Source organism: Carettochelys insculpta, chromosome 2, assembly GCF_033958435.1.
Source record: "Carettochelys insculpta isolate YL-2023 chromosome 2, ASM3395843v1, whole genome shotgun sequence".
Classification (NCBI taxonomy): Eukaryota; Metazoa; Chordata; order Testudines; family Carettochelyidae; genus Carettochelys; species Carettochelys insculpta.
The window spans coordinates 200,080,003-200,100,747 of NC_134138.1; the positions used below are offsets into that span (position 1 = coordinate 200,080,003).

The following is a 20,745-nucleotide window of genomic DNA, read 5'->3' on the forward strand; positions in this document are numbered from 1 at the left end:
GTAAGGAGCCTGAGTAAGCCTGGGAAGGGGCAAAGACCTCAGGCCCTGTCTCCTGTAAATGGGTTGGGAAAGGGGCATCAGCTAATCCCTGGAGCCTCAGAAGGGAGGAAAGCCTCCCCTGCCTCCCAGGGCGCAGGTGGCAGGGGCAGGGGCAAGAGGCGCCGTTGGCTCAGCCACGTCCTGTTTCGGCCAGGGCATGAAGCTGGCGCCGGGCCGCGGCCAGCCCTGCCGGCCAGGGGCAAGGTGTTGCTGAACTGGCACAACAGGCTCGACGTCCCTCGAACCAGTGTTAGTCACTAGCACTAACAGCCCGGGCGTGAGGTCCTCCGCTGCCGGGGCCGGGGCCACGGATGGCGCCCGGCTCAGGAGGCCGGACAAGAGGGTGCCTCGCTCCTGGGGAGCTGCGCGCCGGGACTCAGCGGCCTGCCCTCCGCTCAGCCCGGCCGCGCTCGGGTGCAGCCCGCAGGGGGCGGGAGCGGGAGCTGGGCCCCCTGCCGGGAGGGAGGCGCAGCGTAGCTGCGGTGCGCTGCAAGGGGCAGGGTTGGGGCGCGCCGCGCGCTCTCCCTGCGGCTTGGCCGTGCGTCCGGGAGGGCGGCGGGCGGGCCACCCCGCGGGAGGGGCCCGCCGGCGCCCCGGGCGGTGCAGCACCGCCGGCTGCCTCCCTGTGCTCCGAGCGGGCTAGTGCCCGGCCGCTGCCGTCCCTCCCGCGCCAGGCCAGCGGCTGGGAGCCTGCCCGGGCCCCAGTGCCCTCCCGGCAGCGGTAAGGTGCGGGTGTGCATCGCGGGGGGAGCCCAGGGTGGGGTGTGGCTGCAACGTGGGAGGCGAGGGGGGAGAGCTTGGGGAGCACAAGCGCGGGGGGCGCAGGCAGGGGATGGGCCGAGGAGCGGGAGCCCGCCTGGGAAAGGTGTGGCCAGGTGGGTTATTTACGGAACGCTCCGGCGCCGGTGCTCGAAGCAGCGTTCCCAGCACCGGCGCGTGGCTCTGGGCGCCGCGTAGTGGGAGCGGGGAGCGGGGAGCGCAGCGGGCACAGCCAAGGGCTGCTGGTGGGGAGCGGGCAGAGGTGCTCATCTCTTTGGGCTCCCCCCCCCTCGTTTTTTTGTGGCGGGACGGCTGCAGGCTTTAGCTCTTTGTTTTCCATGGCCTGTTTTCCTAAGAAGGTTCCCGGCAGTAATGCTGTAGTTTAGGGAGGGGTGGACCAAGACAAGGTTTAGAGATTCTGCCCCAAATTTTAGCACAGTGCTGATGGACTTTTTCTTTTCCCCTGGGAAACTATTTTCTTTCTGCCTCCCTTCCTCCGCTGCAGGCCGATAAAAGGTTCCCGCAAACATAGCTAAAGCATTTAAAAATTCTCTATCCTACTGCCAGAGTCTCAGGGGATACCGGTTCTAGTCTGTAGCTTCACAAAAAAACAAACAGTCCTGTAGCATCTTAAAGACTAACAGTTTTATTTATTAGATAGTGTGCTTTCGTGGCTATCTGATGAAGTGGGTCTTACCCATGAAACCTCATTACCTGAGAAATGAAATTTAGTCTTTAAGGTGCTACAGGACTGCTTGTTTTCCTGATGCTATAGGTAGTCCCATCACAGCATTTTGTGACTAAACTTTCAAATTGAGTCCACGTGTTCTTATTTTTAATGTTAAATATATGTATATTTCTCCTGTTGTGCAGTTTGAAAGAAAGATGTTTGCAGTACTCTCCCGCCAGCCCTATCAGCAAACAGGTTAGTATTTAAAGTAGCTATTTAAGTCAGTTACAGACAGAGGCATACACACACAGAGCCAGAGAACCTATAACATGTTTACATTTAGATTTAGATATACTTAACTTTCATATTTCAGTACCATGAAGAGGTTTAGTCATTGAGGCAACTTTCCTTTGTGGAAAGTGTTTCTTAGCTATAAGAAATTAGAAAAGTTTGTTCTTTCTAATGTGTTCCTGTGTGGTCCATTATATTTAATTTAATAGGGACTAAAAGTTGCCTGTATTTATTTTATTTTATCATGTGAGCCAGAATTTTGTTTTTTTTAGTAATGAAGAGCAATGGCAGTTTAATATTTCATCAACATCTTTTCAGATTATGGTGTTGGCTCTTTGCCTACAATCCACCAAGCTAGCTAGAGTGAGCCAAATTCTGCTCTCACTTACATTCATGCAGTGTTGAGGAAATCAGCAGGCCACTAAAGCCTGCAGCTTTAGGGATTGTGATGAATTTTGTTTTCTTGCTGTGCATGTCTCTCTCTCCTGCAGTCAGGGGTCTGTCTACCTGTGTGTAACAGCGAGCAGAATATGGCGCTTCTGTTCCACTGATGTGAAGTCTTTTAGAATCTTGCACAGTTCAGCTACTGTGTAATTCAAATGTTTAGCTAACTACACAAAATATAACATACTTCTAACATGGACCTAGATTAATAAATTATGCTGCATGGAAATTGTCTTATCTGGAAGTGACACTAGATTAAAAGAGAAATGTGACAAATTTGCATAATATTATTCCTATTGAAGAGATTTGTGAAAAGTGAAGTCCTTTCAGATAGGGGGAGTCAAATCCTGGTATCAGTAAAGTCAATGAACTTTTTTACAATATACTTCATTTGAACCAGGATTTGGCCCATAGAAATGTGTGATTCCCTGAAAGATATACACATTAGAATGCATTGTTCTCTGCTGAAAAGGCTATTGCAGAACAATATTTTAATAGTCAGGTGCTCTGAAGTAGTAGTAATAATAATAATAATAAATAACTATTATTAAGAATTAAGTATTATTAATAGTTAATTACTGATTTGCATTTTAATTGGGCTTGCCACCTTCAAGGGTCTGTATAAATATTGCCTATCTTGAGCATTTACTCTTTGATTGTGGCTTAGTTTCTTCCATTTCTACGAGTCCCTTTGATCCATGAACAAAAGATATTTATTGAGGAGTTACTAGAAATCTAGCTCTTACACAGCTTTCAGTTGCATGCTAGCTTGTGATCATGGGAAGCTTACAAATCTACAAAATACACAAAAAGGATTAGTTACCAAGACAAACATCTTCCAACTGCTGTCATTCCCAGATGGATTGTTAGAACTGGCTTTTCAATCGAGGGAGAAGTCTGTTTTCAAACCAATGTATGTGAATAATTTCCATTAATGGCTGTTAAGCTAAGTTCTAAAGGAACTGGCCTCTAGATAATAACAGATATTTCTGATATAAAAATAGGGTTTTGTCCTATCACTCTGATGTTTCTCATACAGTACAGTAAACCCTCTATTTAACGAACTAATAGGGGAAAGGGGTGTCTGTTATGCTCAAAAGTCCATTATATACGAGTGGTTATACTGTGTGATGATGCACTGACCTTCCCAGCCCATCACTCACTCCTGTCCTCTGCCCCCCGCTTTCCTTCTCCCCTCCTGCTCCATTCTTCCCCTCACACCTCCATCTCCCTCTCCCAATTACCAGGAGAGGAGCTGAATGCCGGCCTGCAGCTCTCCTTCCACCTCCTGCAGCTCTCAGTGGTGCGGCTGCTTCAGCCTCTGGCTCCGAGCCACCAACGTGAAGGTGGAGCGTAGCCGCCGCCAGCCTGCCAGTGGGCAGCAGCCTCCAATACCATGGCTGCTTCTTAGCACCACTGCAGGCAGCAGTAGCTGGGTGCTGACGTGCTCCATGAACATGGGGCCAAGGAATGAAAGTTCCTGTGCCCTGCCGCAGGCCCTCCACGGCTCTCTGGCCCTGGTGGCCCCAGCCATTGCAGTGGCCTCTCCGGCCCCAGCAGCCCCAGCTGTTGTGGCAGCTCCTCCAGCCCTGGTGGTGGCTGTTGTGAGTCTCCAGCATTTATGTGATGGGGCCAGGGTTGGCACATAGCAGCCGTTACTTCCAAAGTCCTTTATGTCAAGTCCATTAAATTGAGAGTTTACTGTACTTAGATTTCAGAATCCCTCAGGACAATGAAACAACAAATGGCACATCTGAAAATCCACTATTGTAATTTAGTAGTAGCTTAATGACTTCCATGAAGAAATCTCATTATGATTAGTAGTAGTGAAAACTAGCAGAGGTCGTAAGAGTGTCATTATAAAGAAACACAAGAGTTTAGATGAGTGCGCAAGATATTGAGCATGTTAATCTCAATTCACTGGCATGCCTCTGAGTGCTGGGTGGGTGTGTAGTCTAAGGAGACTACTCCATCATTTGAACATGCTGTGTGGGGCTTGAAACTATGCCATCCCTGCACTCTGAGGGTGGGGAGCTTATGGGGACTGCTCCCCATATGTACCCCCCAGAGTGCAGGTTGTCCCAAAGCGCATGAGAGAAGCCAGTGCTGTGGTCTTGGTCACACTCCACACTGTGTGTGGCAGTGGACCCTGCATGCCAGCAGCAGTTGACTATATTTCTTGAAGGCCTGAAGCGGTGGGTGTGGTGCTGCTCGTGGTTCCTGGCTGTGTCTACAAGGCCTGCAGAGTCCAAAAGAAGTTTCTCTTGATTAGTTGCTGGCAGACAGAACATGAGCACAAGAAAACAAACACTAGAAATTCAGAAGCAGAATATTCCTTCTTGTGTTCCATTTCAATTTACCACAGCTGCAATATTCCCCTAAATTCTTGTCTTCCATGGACCTCTCTGACCTCTGAGTATCCTTTAACCCTCTGTCCCTCTGCCACCCCTGGGTGTGCTGCACCTGAAGATTTTAGAGCTACTGCATATCCAGAATTGCAAGTCTGACCCTGCTAACAACACTGCTGTCGCCAGGTCTGTGTCCCTGTGCAGCCCTTACAGCCAAAATCCTGGTTGTCTTACTCTGGTGAGCGATCCCACGTAAGTCCTTGAGCAGGGCCTGGCTGTACCTGCGCACAGTACTTTTGACATTTGCACTATAATAGTAAGTAATTGCTATGTTCTTTCCTTCAAGCAGAGCCCCTTCAGACTGGCATGTTGTAACATGCATGATGGGCTGCACCTGTAGCTTATGTAAAGGTGTTTTCAAATGGAAAAAGTAAACTAGCACACAAGTTTCCCAGAGTTATAATGCTCAGTCTTTGATTTGAACCAAGTGTTTGTTGATTTTGTACGTATTCTCGAGAATGAGAATACTGGTTGGGATCAGTGGGAGATGTTTGAGCAGTGGGAAGCTTGCACTGGAGCTGTCTGAGTTGTAACTGTTGTGGTTAGAGAACTTTAGTGTCCAGGGCCTTTTCACAGGGTCACATTATACCCATACTTTGTGGTGGTCTTTTTCCTCCTCAGCCCATGCAGTTTCCTCTGTTTTCTTCCATTAGGAGTTGTGGGCAGGATTTCCTTTCCCCCGCTCTGCAGAAGAAAGTAAGGATCTGGCTATCATGCTCTATGGATGTCCTGGTATTAATTAGGCATACAGCCATCCACACAAAGGCCCTCTACCTCTACACCAGCTCTGGGCCTCCTGCAGCTGCCTGCCACTAGAGCCACCTCTTTAAGGAGTCCTCCACCCTTGAGTGGGCTCCTGGGAGAAGCTAACCTCCCAGCTTTCCTCCCAGATCTCCTTTGTGCAGGGAAAACAATGGAGCCCCCTTAGCACTCCCAACCCTGTTTGCAGCCTTCCCTCTCCAGTCTCTGTCATCTCCTGTGGTTCCCTGGTTCTGCAAGAGCCTTTCACAGGAGAAGGATGAGATTGCCGCCTGATGTCACTGAAATGGGTGAGGGCAGTGAAGGGAGATCTGACCAGTAAGGGCCACATCTGCATGCAGAGTAAAAGGGTCAGTAGAAATTAAAATGAAAAATTAGGACAAATTCTGCCCCTTGAACTTCTTAGTGAACATTCCCAATGAAGCCTGGAAAGAGCATTGCCTTGAATGTACTAAACAGTTACACTTAACTTTAAGCTTCGTTTGCACATATACACTTACCTTTGGTTTGTAAACTCTTCAGGGCAGAGATCGAGTCTTCATATTTATGTGTAAAGCACCCAGCAGACTATGGGCACCACACAGCAATAATTCTCTCTGTATTGATGCGCACATACACCTATCCTATGTTTTGCTGACACATCAGCACGTAGTTAGAAAATGTCTGCTATGTAATGCTTAGCTTTTCTCTGGATTGTTTTAGACAGTCCAGCATTTGATACTCACCAACTTCAGTGAGACTTACAGGGATGGATTAGTAGTTGCAAAATGCATCTTCCAGCCAGATCCTGAGAGGAATAGAGATTTTCCTAGTAGAAGATCCTGGAGCTCGTATTTAGGCAAAACTTCCATGTGGCCCTTTTTAATGATCATTTCTGCATTCCTTTACATGCATTTTCCTTTTTCACTTTAGGTTTCAAAGTGCTTTCCAGAACCCCAACCATCATTGCTTTGGTGTGTCTGCTCTTAAGCATAGTTGTTGTTCTTGCTGTTACCCTTGTTCAGATCCACCACAAAAAGGTCCTTTCTCCAGGACTGAAGGTAAGTTTTAAAGGGTATACGGAAACCAAGCAATGGAATAAAATGTTCTTTGAAAGAATAATACTGTGTGCTTCTATGGTGCATTTCACCTGATAGTCTCAAAACGCTTTGCAGGGAAGTGCTAGTTCCTTTAAGTGTCACAATGCAAGCATTAGGGTCTCTGTAGATGGGGGATCTGAAGCTGAAAGAATAAGAGAATTGCTCAGGGTCACACAACAAGCCAGTGGCAAATCTGGTATAAGAATCTTCATGCCCAGTCTTGTGCTCTAGACAATGTTTCTTCTAAGTCTCAATTGTGAGTAAGAAGAAACTTTTCTCTCTGTCATTCCAGATTGATTTTTCATTGTCATAATTATAAAATGGCTTTAAGTCAATAAATGATCTGTATGTGATTCATATGCCTACAGGCTGAACACTGTCCTCCGATGTGATCCCTGTGAAGTGCACATGTGTATCTCTGGGAAGAATTTGGGCCGTCAGTGTCTAATGGTATACACATCACACTGGTTAGAACTTGTCAGCTCTATTATTGTTCCTTCTGTTAATGCCTACATGAAAGAGTAGGAAGAATCTCTGAAAAATCAGAAAGCTGGCAACCTTAATCAGGACAGATGTGAACTTTGTGTTTACTTTGGAGGAGACTTGGGGTCTCTGGGAGGATACTTAACCTTGCAGAATTGGGCTTTTTGGTAGAACAGGTGCAATGCACAGTCACAGATGCCTGCTGTACTTAGTTTGGACTTACTTAAAATGAACTGTTGGAAAAGTGTTTTTTCCTCAGGAGCATCTTTCTTTTCTTTCAACCTACTGTCTATTAAACTAAAGCATCATCATTACTCTCCAGGAGAAATAAAAAAACAAATCGACAGGGCCAGACGAATACCCAGAGACCAGCTACTCCAAGATTGGCCCAAAAAAGCCAAGAACAGAACACCACTGGTCATCACCTACAGCCCCCAACTCAAACCACTGCAATGAATTCTTAAAGACCTACAACCTATCCTTAATCAGGATGCCACACTCCAGAAGGCCCTAGGTGACAGGCCTGTTCTCTCCTACAGACAACCTCCCAACCTTATGAGGCTCCTCACCAACAGCCACAGTCTATCCCCCAGGAATACCAGTCCTGAAACCTTTCCTTGCAACAAAGCCCACTGCCAACTTTGTCCACATATCTTTTCTGGAAATACCATCACTGGACCTAACCAGGTTATTCACAGAATCACGGGCACATTCCCATGTTCCTCAGCTAACATCATATATGCCATCATGTGCCAACTATGCCCAGATGCTTTGTACATTGGACAGACTTCTAACTCCCTTAGACAAAGAGTTAATGGGCACAAAACAGACATAAAAACACTCCAGATCCACAAACTGGTTAGTCAGTATTTTAATGGAACAGGCCATTCTGTTAATGACTTAAGAGTTTGCATATTACTGAGGAAAACTTTTCGCACCAGTATGGAAAGGGAGACAGCTGAGCTGTCCTTTATATTCAAATCTGGCACAATAACACTTGGTTTGAACCGGGATGGGAATTTTCTGAGTCACTATAGAGGCTCGTTTGCATACTTGGCTTAATCTAATTCTTGACCTCTCCCCACCCCCGATTTGCTCACCTTGATCGTTTTTTTCTGATTTGTCCTCCTTGATTACAGTTTTTGGTTCTCTGTGCCTTAAATATCGAGTCTGCTCTGGTATGGCTATGGCCTGAAGAAGTGGGTCTGTCCCACGAAAGCTCATCACCTAATAAATTATTTTGTTAGTCTTTAAAGTGCTACTTGACTGCTTTTTTGTTTTGATAGTATATAGATTAACACGGCTCCCTCTCTGTTACTATTCAAGCATCATAATGTGACCCTCTAAAGCCTGCATGACTACATAATATGATAGACCTTCAATTTACACGAGGATTGCATTCCTATGCAACCTCATGTACCGTGAATTTCACATAAGTCAGGGGCAGCTTTTTCCCTGGTGGAACATCTGCAGCTGCCACTTCAAATGAATCAAAATGTTCCATAGAATCATTATGGATAACAATTCATTCCTCTAATATGAATATGGCATGAGGAATATATTACCGACCACCTAACCAGGACAGTGATAGTGATGCTGAAATGTTAAGGGAGATTAGAGAGGCTATCAAAATAAAAAACACAGTAATAATAGGAGATTTCAATTATCCCCATATTGATTGGGTGCATGTCACCTCAGGACGGGATTCAGAGATTAAATTTCTTGATGCCTTAAATGACTGCTTCTTGGAGCAGCTAGTAGAGGAACCCACAAGGGGAGAGTCAATTCTCGATCTAGTCTTGACTGGAACGCAGGATCTGGTCCAAGAGGTAACTGTTACTGGACCGCTCGGAAATAGTGACCACAATATAATAACGTCTAATATTCCTGTGTTGGGAAGAACACCGCAGCAGTCAAACACTCTGGCATTTAATTTCAAAAAGGGGAATTACACTAAAATGAGGAAGCTAGTTAAACAGAAACTAAAAGGTAGAGTAATTAAACTAAAATCCCTGGAAGCTGCATGGAAACTGGTTAAAGACACCATACTAGAGGCCCAACTTAAATGTATACCCCAAATAAAAAAACACAGTAAGAGACCTAACAAAGAACCACCATGGCTAAACAGCCATGTTAAAAAGGCAGTGAGAGAGAAAAGGGCAGCTTTTAACAAGTGGAAGTCAAATCCTAGTGAGGAAAATAGAAAGGAACATAAACACTCCCAAATTAAGTGTCATAATGTAGTAAGAAAAACCAAAAAAGATTTTGAGGAACAGCTAGCCAAAAATTCAAAAAATGATAGTAAAATGTTTTTTTAAATACATTAGAAGCAGGAAGCCCGCTAAAAAAGCAGTGGGGCCCTTGGACGATAAAGATATAAAAGGAGCGATCGAGGAAGACAGTGCCATTGCGGAGCGATTAAATGATTTCTTTGCTTCAGTCTTCACGGCTGAGGATGTTACAGAGGTTCCTAAATCTGAGCCAGCCTTTTTAGGTGACAAATCTGAGGAACTCTCCCAGATTGAAGTGACATTAGAGGAGGTTTTGGAGTTAATTGATAAGCTGAATAGTAACAAGTCTCCAGGACCAGACGGTATTCACCCAAGGGTTCTGAAAGAACTCAAATGTGAAATTGCGGAGTTATTAACAGTGGTTTGTAACCTATCCTTTAAATCCGCTTCGGTACCCAATGACTGGAAGACGGCCAATATAACGCCAATATTTAAAAAAGGCTCCAGAGGAGACCCTGGCAATTATAGACCGATAAGTCTAACATCAGTACCAGGAAAATTAGTAGAAACAATAGTAAAGAATAAAATTGCAAGGCACGTAGAAGAGCACAAATTGTTGGGCAAAAGTCAGCATGGTTTCTGCAGAGGGAAGTTGTGTCTAACTAATCTATTAGAATTCTTTGAAGGGGTTAATAAACATGCGGACAAGGGGCACCCAGTGGACATAATATACCTAGATTTCCAGAAAGCCTTTGACACGGTCCCACACCAAAGGCTTTTATGTAAATTAGGCGGTCACGGGATAGGAGGAAAGATCCTTTCATGGATCGGGAATTGGTTAAAAGACAGAAAACAAAGGTTTGGAATAAATGGTAAATTTTCACAATGGAGAGGGGTAACTAGTGGTGTTCCCCAGGGGTCAGTCCTGGGACCGATCCTGTTCAACTTGTTCATCAATGATCTAGAAAATGAGGTAAGCGGTGAGGTGGCAAAGTTTGCAGATGACACCAAGTTGTTCAGGACAGTCAAAACCAAAAGGGATTGTGAAGAACTACAAAAAAATCTCAGCAAACTGAGTGATTGGGCAGCAAAATGGCAAATGAAATTTAATGTGGGTAAGTGTAAGGTAATGCACATTGGAAAAAGTAACCCAAATTACACGTACAACATGATGGGGTCAAATTTAGCTACAACAGATCAGGAAAGGGATCTTGTAGTTATAGTGGATAGTTCTCTGAAGACATCCACGCAGTGTGCAGCGGCAGTTAGTAAAGCAAATAGGATGTTAAGAATTATTAAAAAAGGGATCGATAATAAGACAAAAGATATCATACTTCCCCTATATAAAACTATGGTACGCCCACATCTTGAGTACTGCGTGCAGATGTGGTCTCCTCACCTCAAAAAAGATATATTGGCATTAGAAAAGGTACAGAAAAGGGCGACTAAGATGATTAGGGGTTTGGAACGGGTCCCATATGGGGAGAGGCTAGAGAGACTGGGACTTTTCAGTCTGGAAAAGAGGTGATTGAGGGGCGATATGATAGAGGTATATAAAATCATGAATGGTGTGGAGAAGGTGAATATAGAAAAATTATTTACCTTTTCCCATAATACAAGAACTAGGGGACACCAAATGAAATTGATGGGTAGTAGGTTCAAAACTAATACAAGGAAATTTTTCTTCACACAGCGCACAGTCAACCTGTGGAACTCCTTGCCGGAGGAGGCTGTGAAGGCCAGGACTCTATTAGGGTTTAAAAAAGAGCTCGATAAATTTTTGCAGGTTAGGTCCATAAATGGCTATTAGCCAGGGGTAAAGTATGGTGCCCTAGCCTTCAGTACAAGGGCAGGAGATGGATGGCAGGAGATAAATCACTTGATCATTGTCTTCTGTTCTCCTTCTCTGGGGTACCTGGCATTGGCCACTGTCGGCAGACGGGATACTGGGCTGGATGGACCTTTGGTCTGACCCAGTATGGCCATTCTTATGTTCCCCAGGGCTCCAGGCAGGGAGTGCCCACAGCTGCTGCTTCCCCAGGGCTCTGCGTGGGGAGCACCCACAGCTGCTGTGTCCCCTAGAGCTCCAGCTGGGGAGTGCCCACAGCCGATGTTTCCCACAGGGCTCCAGGCAGAAGGACACCAGCTCCCTGGGACTTGGTGCAGCCCAAAGGAGCCGCCCCTCCCCTCCCCTCCCAATATCTCCCTGTCCTGTATTTGGGACAGGGAGCTATGGTGCCCTAGCTGTGGGAGGGGCTCGGGGGGTTAAGCCTGGGATGGGTTAGGGCTGCAGGGGGTGGAGGTGAGCTGGAGCCATGCCTGGGTGGTGACCAGGGGCTGTGTGGGGCCAGGAGGGTTGAGCCAGGGCTGGGGGAGGAAGCGGGATTTGGATTTGTGCATAACTCACAATTGTACATGTCGTGGGTTTACTGTGGTTCTTCCCTATGGAAGAACTCAGCCATCTGCAGCGTACTTTTACAATACGTAGATGCAAATTGTTGCCTTATACAGCCTGTGTCATGTTGTGACTTTTTGCCCAATTATATATTTGTGTCATGCCTGTCAGAGTATGTCAGCGTTCCGTTTTCCGTCTCATTAGTTCATGAAGGATGCAATAGGCTATGCACATAGGCTGAGGCTTTGTAAGGGCCTGTGACTCATGTGAACATTATGAAATGGGAGGTAGCAATCAAGGGAAGGACAAATATCCTGCAGTTAAATCACTTGAAAATAAGTTCAGTTTCGTAAACAACTCTAGCTTTGACACACAGCAAGTTCTGGTACTTATGGAAAGGTTTTTATGCACCTGTAAGAAGGCTTTTGCCTGAAGACTAATGTTTCCTATTCTGTCTCTGGCATCATACTATTTTTTGTATGGCACATGATTTTCTTTGTGTTCTAAGTGTCTTTTGAAAATGGCAACTGTATATATAAATAGAGGGTTTGGTTTTGGTTATGTGCACAAATTGACTAGTTCCAGAGAGGTTGGTTATAGCTGCTATGATTTAGTTAAACCCCTACAGTCAAACTGGAGCAGTCCCCTAATGTGGATGCATTTATAACTGTTCAACATTTGCTGTTACCAGTTTAGCTTGCAGTGGTAAATTACCAAACTAAGCACATCTGATATAAGCAAGCCTTACCTGGTTTAAGCCTATCTTCTTCAAGGGGTTGTGTCTCTTTGAGTTTTTAAAAGATGCGTTTGAGTTACACCAGTGCAAATTTCTCTAGTTTGACCAGGCCTTTGTCTTTGTCTATCTTGCTTCTTTTACTGGTAAAACTTTTGTCAGGGAAAAAAGAAAAAAAAGACAACATAAAGGTCACTGGCAAAAGTGCTGGTATAGGCAGTGCTATGTTGGCAGGATGGTTTAATTATGGATTGGGGATGATTTAATTTGGGGATGGCTTAATTATGTGGGCAGGAGAGCTCTTTCCTGTTGGCAAAGAGTGGTTACACAGGAGACCTTACAATGGAACAGCTGGGCAACGGTAAGGGTTGTAGTGTGGACATAGCGGACTGGCCTGTTCACTTAGGACCTAGTTCACTATTTTCTTTACATTTGTTTTTGTACTCACAGTGGGTGTAAAATGGCACCAGATCCTAGTCCTGCTTTGAGTGCAGGGGACTGGACTATATAACCTCTTGATGTCTATTCCAGTTCTACACTTCTGTCATTCTGCCTTTTTTCCCTTCCAACAATCTCTTTTCATTTTTCTCATTTCCACTAGAAAGCAGCAGAATTCCAGCTCACTTTCATTTGATTGGGGTTTGGGATGTTTTTGCCTGTCCTCCCTCTCTTACTAATCCTACAATATAGTGTACTGAACAGATCTTTGCTGAGTATTAAAGGGTGGTCGTGATTAGAGTTAATGGAAAATGATGGGTTAAAATCCCAATAAAAATATAAGGAGAATAACTATGATTTTATTTTTGGGCTGCTCTGTTCTTCTTTTGACATTTTGATTCAAATTTTATGTTCTAGCGAAAGGCAATTCCCCGCCCCCACCCCATAAGAACAGCCACATTGTGTCAGACAATAGGTCCATCTAGCCCAGGATCTTGTCTTTCGACAATGACACATGCCAAGGGCTTCTGAGGGAATGAAGAGAACAGGTAGTTATCAAGTGATTCATCCTCTGTGCTCATTCCCAGCTTCTGACAACAGTGATTAAGGAGACCATCCCTGCCCATCCTGGTTGATAGTCATTGATTGGACCTATCCTCCATGAATTTATCTAGGTTGTTTTTAACTCGTATGTGGTCTTGGCCTCCACAGCATCCTGTAGCAAAGAGTTCCACAAGTTAACCATGTGTTTTGTGGAATACTTCCTTTTTGTTTTTAAAGCTGCTTTCTGTTAATTTCATTGAATGACCCCTAATTTTTGTGTTATGAGGAATAAACAACACTTCCTTATTTACTTTCTCTGTATTCCTGTAATGCATCTGAATTTCAGGAAGCCCTTTTCCACACCCTGTGCCTTGCAGTATTCTGGGGCTCTCGTAGAGGCAAGAGATGGCGTTCCTTGGAGTTCTGATTTCAGCACTGAGATGGCCTAAGAGGAGCTTTCATTTTCCACAGCTCTTTTGCTGGCACCTTTCCCAAGCGTGAATTTACTCTTTCAAAGGCCGTGTCTACACTAGCCCCAAACTTTGAAATGGCAATGTAGATCATAGGAATAAGGGGACTTCGAAGTAGCCGGGGTCCTTTCGAAAAGGATCCCCGTCGGGATGAGCCGTGTGGCAGCGAGCCGCGTCAATTTTGAAGTGCCGCGGCTGCCCACATGCTAATGAGGTGCTGAATATGTATTTCAGCGCTTCATTAGTAAACTTTAAAAAGGCATTTACATGGCCATTTTGAAGTTTGGGGCTAGTGTAGACATAGCCATAGAAGGGTAAAACAGCAGCCAGGATATCCAGGTTGATTGTGAGCTTCATATCAACAAGAGAAGGTTGTTGTTGTTTTTGTTTGTTTGTTTGTTTGTTCTTTTGTTGTTTTTTTTTGTGGTGTAAGAGGGTGATAATTTTTTAATTAAACTTAATTTGGATTGAACACAAATAGGATAAATAAATTTCTGATCCTTTCTTTCAAACAATCTTTTCAGCTGCTTGAATGCTTCCCTGTGACAAAACAGCAGACATGGGGACAAAGAATGATGTGATGGTGAAGGCAGCAGACTGGGACAGGTCAAATCTGTTTGGTCAGTTCCCAGCTCTGCCACAGATTTCATGTTTGACCTTGGGCAAATCATTTAATTTCCCTGTTGTTCAGGGCTGTCCTCTGTAAATGGAGATGATGATACTTTCTCTCTCCCTTCTATCTTGTGTAGTTAGATTGTGTAAGGTCTTTTAGGCAGGGGCTGTCTCTTTCTGTGTGTACATTTTCTACACAGTGGGACTCTAATCTCAGAGGCAGCCTAAAGAGGATGGAAACAGAAAGTTTTTTTAAAAAAAACTCAAAACATGGCAAAGAGTAACCCCAAGGGAACGGAAATCCTATTTCCTTAGATATTGTGATGAGAGAGCACGATTAAAATGTGCGTGTTGTGTAACTATTATTCAATGACACATTCATCCTTAAGTGTAATGCTATTGGTGTTAGTGGCTTTGCAGCAGGTATGAGTCTGCATCCGAAAGAAGAAATTAATTAGTGTCCTGTATATTTAGATTGTATTCTTGGAAAAAAAAAAAGTTGTGTTCTGTTCATGATACTGGCAGGCAAGACTTCTCCAAGCTTCTAGTTGCATTGCACAATTTTATATGTTAGCACTTAAAGTTAGATGATGATGATACTGATTGCTAGGGCAGCAGCACACATTTTACAAGACACGTGAAGCATCTGAGTCTTCTTCAAGAAATCCGTACACTATTAACTCAGTGGTTTGAGCATTGGCTTACTAAACCTGTGACTGTGAGCTCAATCCTTGAGGAGACCATTTAGGGATTGGAGCAAATAAATGTCAGGGATGGTGCTTCATCCTGCTAAGAGGGCAGGGGACTGGACTAGATGACTTTCCCAAGGTCCCTTCCAGTTCTAGGAGGTGTGTGTGTGTGTAAGTTCTACAAAGGCGCAGCCAGACGTCTAAACTCCCTAAGTATTACATTACCTCCCATTTTTAGAACTATTCAGATTGAGCACAAATAGACATATTCCCCAATTCTGTAATCTGTTTGCATGAGCACAGAGGAAGCATATTCCTCATTCAACCTGCTGGCAAATTGGAGCAGTCATCCAATGCCTTCCATTATAATAATGGGTCTGTGCTAAAGAATGGATCTAAAGAAATGCCAGGGACTATGCTACATTAAAGTTAAATATTCAGTTTCCTGTAAGTGCTCTCAGTCTTGAAATCGAGCAACAATTACTTTGGCTGTTAGTTAGTTTGAAGCTGACAATACCTGGTCAATTAAGAGGTGATTTGCAGCTATGATGGCAGCAGGAGAAAGCTAAAGTCTGTCTGACGTGGATCTTCAGTTTTGAGCCTCTATAACATGCTGCTCTGTCTGGAAATGGTAGTTGAGACCAAAGGAACCAAGTTATAGCACATTTGTTTCCTGCGGGGAACACAACAAGGAATACAAAAGCCTGCTTTTGGAATGTGCTGAGCAACTTCAGTACCCACTGACTTGACAGAGAGCTGAAGGTAATCGACACTTACAAGCTCAGGTCTTAATAACTATGTTAAGTATATCTCAGGGCATATGTTGGGCCTGATCCTGAAAGGTGTTTATCATACTCAGTTTCCACAGAGCCAGATACAGAGATGCTAAGACATAAAGGCGTGGTTCACTGTACCACACAGTGCCCTTAGACCACATACACAGAGAAAGAACAAATCTCCTCTACAACCTTAGTTGAGAGCCAGTGGGCTCTTAATGCAAACTGGTTCCTGCATGGAGGTCCCAGGTTTGAGTCTGCCTGTGAGCAGTTACCGTTATACTGTGCTCCAGTTTTTTATTAGGAATCCTTCGCAGATTATCTCACCTGACTCATGCAAGTTGTCTAAGTATCTGATGTTTTCAGTTAATATGACTCCAGTACGTGTCAAAGCATTCCTTTGGTGTTTGTGTGCGATGCAGTGAGAGCTTCTGAAAACCTTGTGATAGTTTAAAACAAACAAACAAAAGACTGACAGATTTTGGATTTTAATTTGTAACTTTTTTTTCAGTATGGAATAGTGCTTGATGCCGGCTCGTCTCGGACTACGGTCTACGTGTATGAATGGCCAGCAGAAAAAGAAAATGATACAGGCGTAGTAAGCCAAACCTTCAGGTGCAGTGTGAAAGGTGAGGATCAAATGGTGATTTGGAAATAGTAGCATGGTGCCAAAAAAGTTACTAATCCCTTATTCCAGGCCAGCCTGCTCTTAGCAGTAGCAATTGCAGCCTGGGGGCTGTTTTACTCATGCCACTGGAGGATCTGTGTAGTGGAGCAATGTGCCCTTCAGGAGCTTCCTCTTTCCCCAGCATGCCCCTGACATCACAGTGGGGTGGGACAGCTGGAGCAGGAACTGCTTCCACTGGGCTGACATAATCAGCACTCTTGTGAGAGAAATGTTCTGTAGACCATTTATGGGCAGAATCTATCCTCCTTGTACTGCGTGAATGGTACAAAGGGACCAGATCGTACCGGTCAATCTGACCCTTCAGTGCCTAGCACGTCTAGTGTCTTTGAAAAGGCTGTTTCATGTAAAACAATTACAAGTCCTTTGAAAGCATTATGGGTTCAACTTCTTTTGGAATTTTGCCATTGAGTTCAGTGGGAGCAAGGTAGAAACCCAGCTGTGCTAGCAGGTCAGTTTGTTTTCTTTTCTGGAAATCTGGATTACTTTTTTAATGTTATTTTTGTGATGGGTACGTTCAGTGCTTGTGACTGGTGCTAGACTGAGAATCCTGGAGACTGAAGTCCTCTGTCTGAAGAATAGACACAAGAGCATGGGAAGGATCACTGCAGACTTTGTCCCCTCGCTCTCCCCTTTCCCTTGCAATCTTGTGACTGAAGAGAGGGCCTCTAGGGACGAGAGGAAAGTTTCGCTTCCATGGTCGTTGATTCCTGGGTCTTGCTGCCGAAACTGCCAGGGAGGGCACCAGTTGTGATTGTGGTTTCGTGCCAGGGCTATTAATCCACTAGGAAGTGAACTGGAATCATTTCATGTAAGGCACTAAACAGCCAGCAGTGGATAACTTCTAAACACTGCTGATCTGGGTCAGTTTAACATGGGATCCTGAACAGAAAAACTCTATTCTTTATCCCTCGCCCATTCCCTTGCCTCACACTTTAATACCCAAAGATCTGCTAGTCCTTCTAATGTCCTGTGAGAAGGGAAGTCAAACAGAGCATGTCCACAGGGTAACGTTGTGGAGTGGGAGAGCAGTAGCCAGCAGCATGCTGCTCCTTCTTCCCAGTGCCTGCCCCCAAGCTTCCCTGCTTGCACGATCCTGGGCCAGGGCTCCTCCAGCAGGTGAAATACGAGGAGCGCTGCTCTCCGCTGCATCCCTCTCCCAGCAGCCGCTTAGCAACTGGGCCTACCCTACAGCTGATCTAGTGCATAATTCCTTGGACAGTGGTTCTACTCTGGCTGTAACACAGTGATGGATGTGCTGCCCACCAGTGTGTATTGCTGTAAATTATAAGTGCAGTATCCCTCTGAACAGCGTGGGAGGCGCAGATTTCATTGGGTTAATAGGGAGGGCAGGCACAGCAATGCAGGGAGCCCTGTGAAGCTTCCCTGTCATGGCCCCATTCACTTGCTGCCAGCACAGCAGGGCTGCAGAGGGCTCCCTGTGCTGATATGCCTGCCCTTCAAATGTTGCAGGTGGAAAGTTATGGGAAGAGGCTGTCTTCATTGCAAAAAAGAGCAGAGACCGCTGGCCAGCACTTTGCTGTGCCCCCTAAGACTGCAGCTCCCCCGCACCTTGTACCTGCGACAGTGGGATGGCAGAGGTCTCTGAGCTGCCACAGGAGTTATTCAGCAGCAAGGTGGCCCACCCCACAGCTGAGGGTCTCTTCTCTCTTGCCCCCCTGCAATGAAAAGGAAGGCTTTGGATAATGCAGAGGTTCAAATAATAATGTTTTGGAGAATCAGCTGTATAAAGGTTCAGCCTCTCTAGTCCGGCACCCTCCTGACCTGACTGATGCCAGATAAGAGGATTTGTCAGACCGTGGAAAGTCAATATTGTCTAGCACGTTACCAACACTTCCACTGCTTACTGGGCTCTTAGAAGACATTTGGGGTAAATTAGGGCTAAATAATAGCACAGAACACTGAGAGCCAGGTCTGGTGACTGTAAACAAACTTTATGGGACTGCAGGATACTTGGCTACGCCCATGATAAGTGGATATCTGGCTGATTAAAATCCTGAAGGATTACGGATGTTGCCAGACGAGAGAGTCCCAGACTAGAGAGGTTCAATCTATACCATGAAAGCAGGGGGAAGGCTTGTAGCTTGCCTAGCTGCAGGCTGCTAGGCACACTAAAAGCCCCTTCCCCCATCTTCCCTCAGCCACGTGGCTGTCAGGATGACAGCCATGCCACTGGGGGAAGGTATGGAGAAGGGGCCAAAGAGCAGCTTCAAATTGTGCTTAACTCATGTTAAAGTGAGTTAGGTGCAACTTGAAGCCACATAGATGGAGGGTTTGCTGTATAGTGGAAAGGATGGCAGTGTGTGTGGGGAGGGAGTCATATACCCTGTATAAAAGACTCCAAGGCACGTTCATTAATATTCTTTTTAATGTTAAGATTTTAAAATTAAGTTATTGTTTAAACATCCTTTCAAAATGGAATATTAGAAGGGTGAAGAGAGTGATTTCTTTTTGTTTGTTTGTTGTCTTGCTACCTAGGAAAAGAAAGAGCCACTTGCTCTTTTTCTTATTTATTTATTTATTTATTTATTTATGTTTTAGGCCCGGGAATCTCCAGCTATGCAAATAACCCTCAAGAAATGGTCAAACCCATTAACAACTGCATGAATAAAGTGAAGGAGAAAATTCCATCTCACTTGCATAAAAATACCCCAGTGTATTTGGGAGCTACAGCTGGAATGCGACTACTGAGGTATGGCCAAAAAAATCCCCAGTGTGTGTAATATATGCAAGTAGGACAGCAGCAGTAAAACTAATATGGAAAAATGTGCTAGATGACTCTGTTTTCGCCAAGAATTGTGATCTGCATCAATAGGAAATTCAATCCAGTCAGTAAAATTAAAGGTTTGGAACTTTTGGTCTAATTTTTAAACAGCTGTCCTCTTCTTTCTGTTGTTTTACTGTCCTCAGCATGTGGGGTCAGCCGCCACTGAGTAAATGGGAAATGTGTGGACATATCTGAGGATAGAAAACCCAGATTCATAGTTGGTATAATTCAGCTGGAGGCAAGGAGTTGCATTAGATGCGAGGGTGATGCTAAATGGCCATATCTATTCATGGGGCTTTCGAGACAGGCCCCAGCTGGCTTTCTTGTTCTCCATTTTAGTTATATCTTGAATGGGCCTGAAAACTCTACCTGTCATACTGGGAGATGATTCATCCAGAACAAGGTTGGGGCACATTAATGTGGGGAAATTTTTCATTGCTGTTTCCTGTGCTGTACATGGCTCTGTGGCTAAAGAGAGGGCTAACACCTCACTAACAGGTATACCTATCTCATAGAACTGGAAGGGACCTCGAGAGGTCATCAGGTACAGTCTCTGCACTCACAGCAGGACCTATCACCATTTCTGGCTTTTTTAATCTAACCTGCCCCAGATCTTTGAAAGGCCCCCTCAAGGATTGAGCTCACAACCCTGGGTTTACAAGGCCAAAGCACTTTTACATAAGCACTCCGTTCACGAAATACAATCTTATAGAAGGAACAGGGTTATTCAGGGGCTTCTAGTGTAAACATGGCAGCTGTTGGACATAGTCTGTATCTAACCTGGAGCTGGAAAATGCACTTTGCAGCTTGAGTAGACATACCTGCACCAGCTCGGGTTTGAGGAAGTGTGCTACTAATAGAAGTGTGGCTGCAGTGGTAGGAAAGGTTAGCCATCCCAGTAGGAACCGAGGGTCTCAGAAGGGTTTGTAGAAGGCTGTACATCCATGTTTAGAACATTAGCTTGATCAGAGCTGCTGCAGTTATGTCCTCTTGAGATGACAATTACACCTGTCAGCTGCAGTGCAGACCTGCCCACAGTTTGATGTTCTACCACCTTCAGAGTTGTTTTAAGCCAGCTGTACATTTAACTTGAATATTCCTTATTAAAGGCTGTCCCTCCAGACCAAAAGGGACTCACATGGTTGGTAGGAAACCATGGGCATTCCTTTAGTCACTCGATTGATAAATGAATAAAGCTAAGCTTGTCTTTCCAGATGCTCAGCATTTTGTGTTTTGTGAATTGCTTAGGTTGCAAAATGAAACGGCAGCCAATGAAGTCCTTAAGAACATTCAAAACTACTTCAGCTCCCAGGCCTTTGACTTTAGAGTTGCTCAAATCATAACTGGGCAAGAGGAAGGGTTGTATGGATGGATTACAGCCAACTATTTAATGGGCAATTTCTTGGAGGTGTGTGGAAAAAACTGCATGTTTTATTTTATACTGTTGCTTGTG

General features: G+C 44.9%; 1 protein-coding gene across 2 annotated transcripts in view; it reads left to right on the forward strand.

The window, feature by feature from the left end:
* The first annotated feature begins 555 nt into the window (after window positions 1-555).
* ENTPD3 (ectonucleoside triphosphate diphosphohydrolase 3) overlaps window positions 556-20,745 on the forward strand; it is a 33,276-nt gene continuing 13,086 nt past the window's right edge. For both annotated transcript variants that reach the window (XM_074986120.1, XM_074986121.1), the window contains exons 1-6: window positions 556-760; window positions 1,672-1,723; window positions 6,283-6,410; window positions 16,331-16,448; window positions 19,067-19,217; window positions 20,541-20,700. In XM_074986120.1, the coding sequence (XP_074842221.1) occupies window positions 1,684-1,723; window positions 6,283-6,410; window positions 16,331-16,448; window positions 19,067-19,217; window positions 20,541-20,700 (597 nt within the window). In that variant the 5' untranslated portion in view covers window positions 556-760; window positions 1,672-1,683. The remainder of the gene's footprint in view (window positions 761-1,671; window positions 1,724-6,282; window positions 6,411-16,330; window positions 16,449-19,066; window positions 19,218-20,540; window positions 20,701-20,745) is intronic.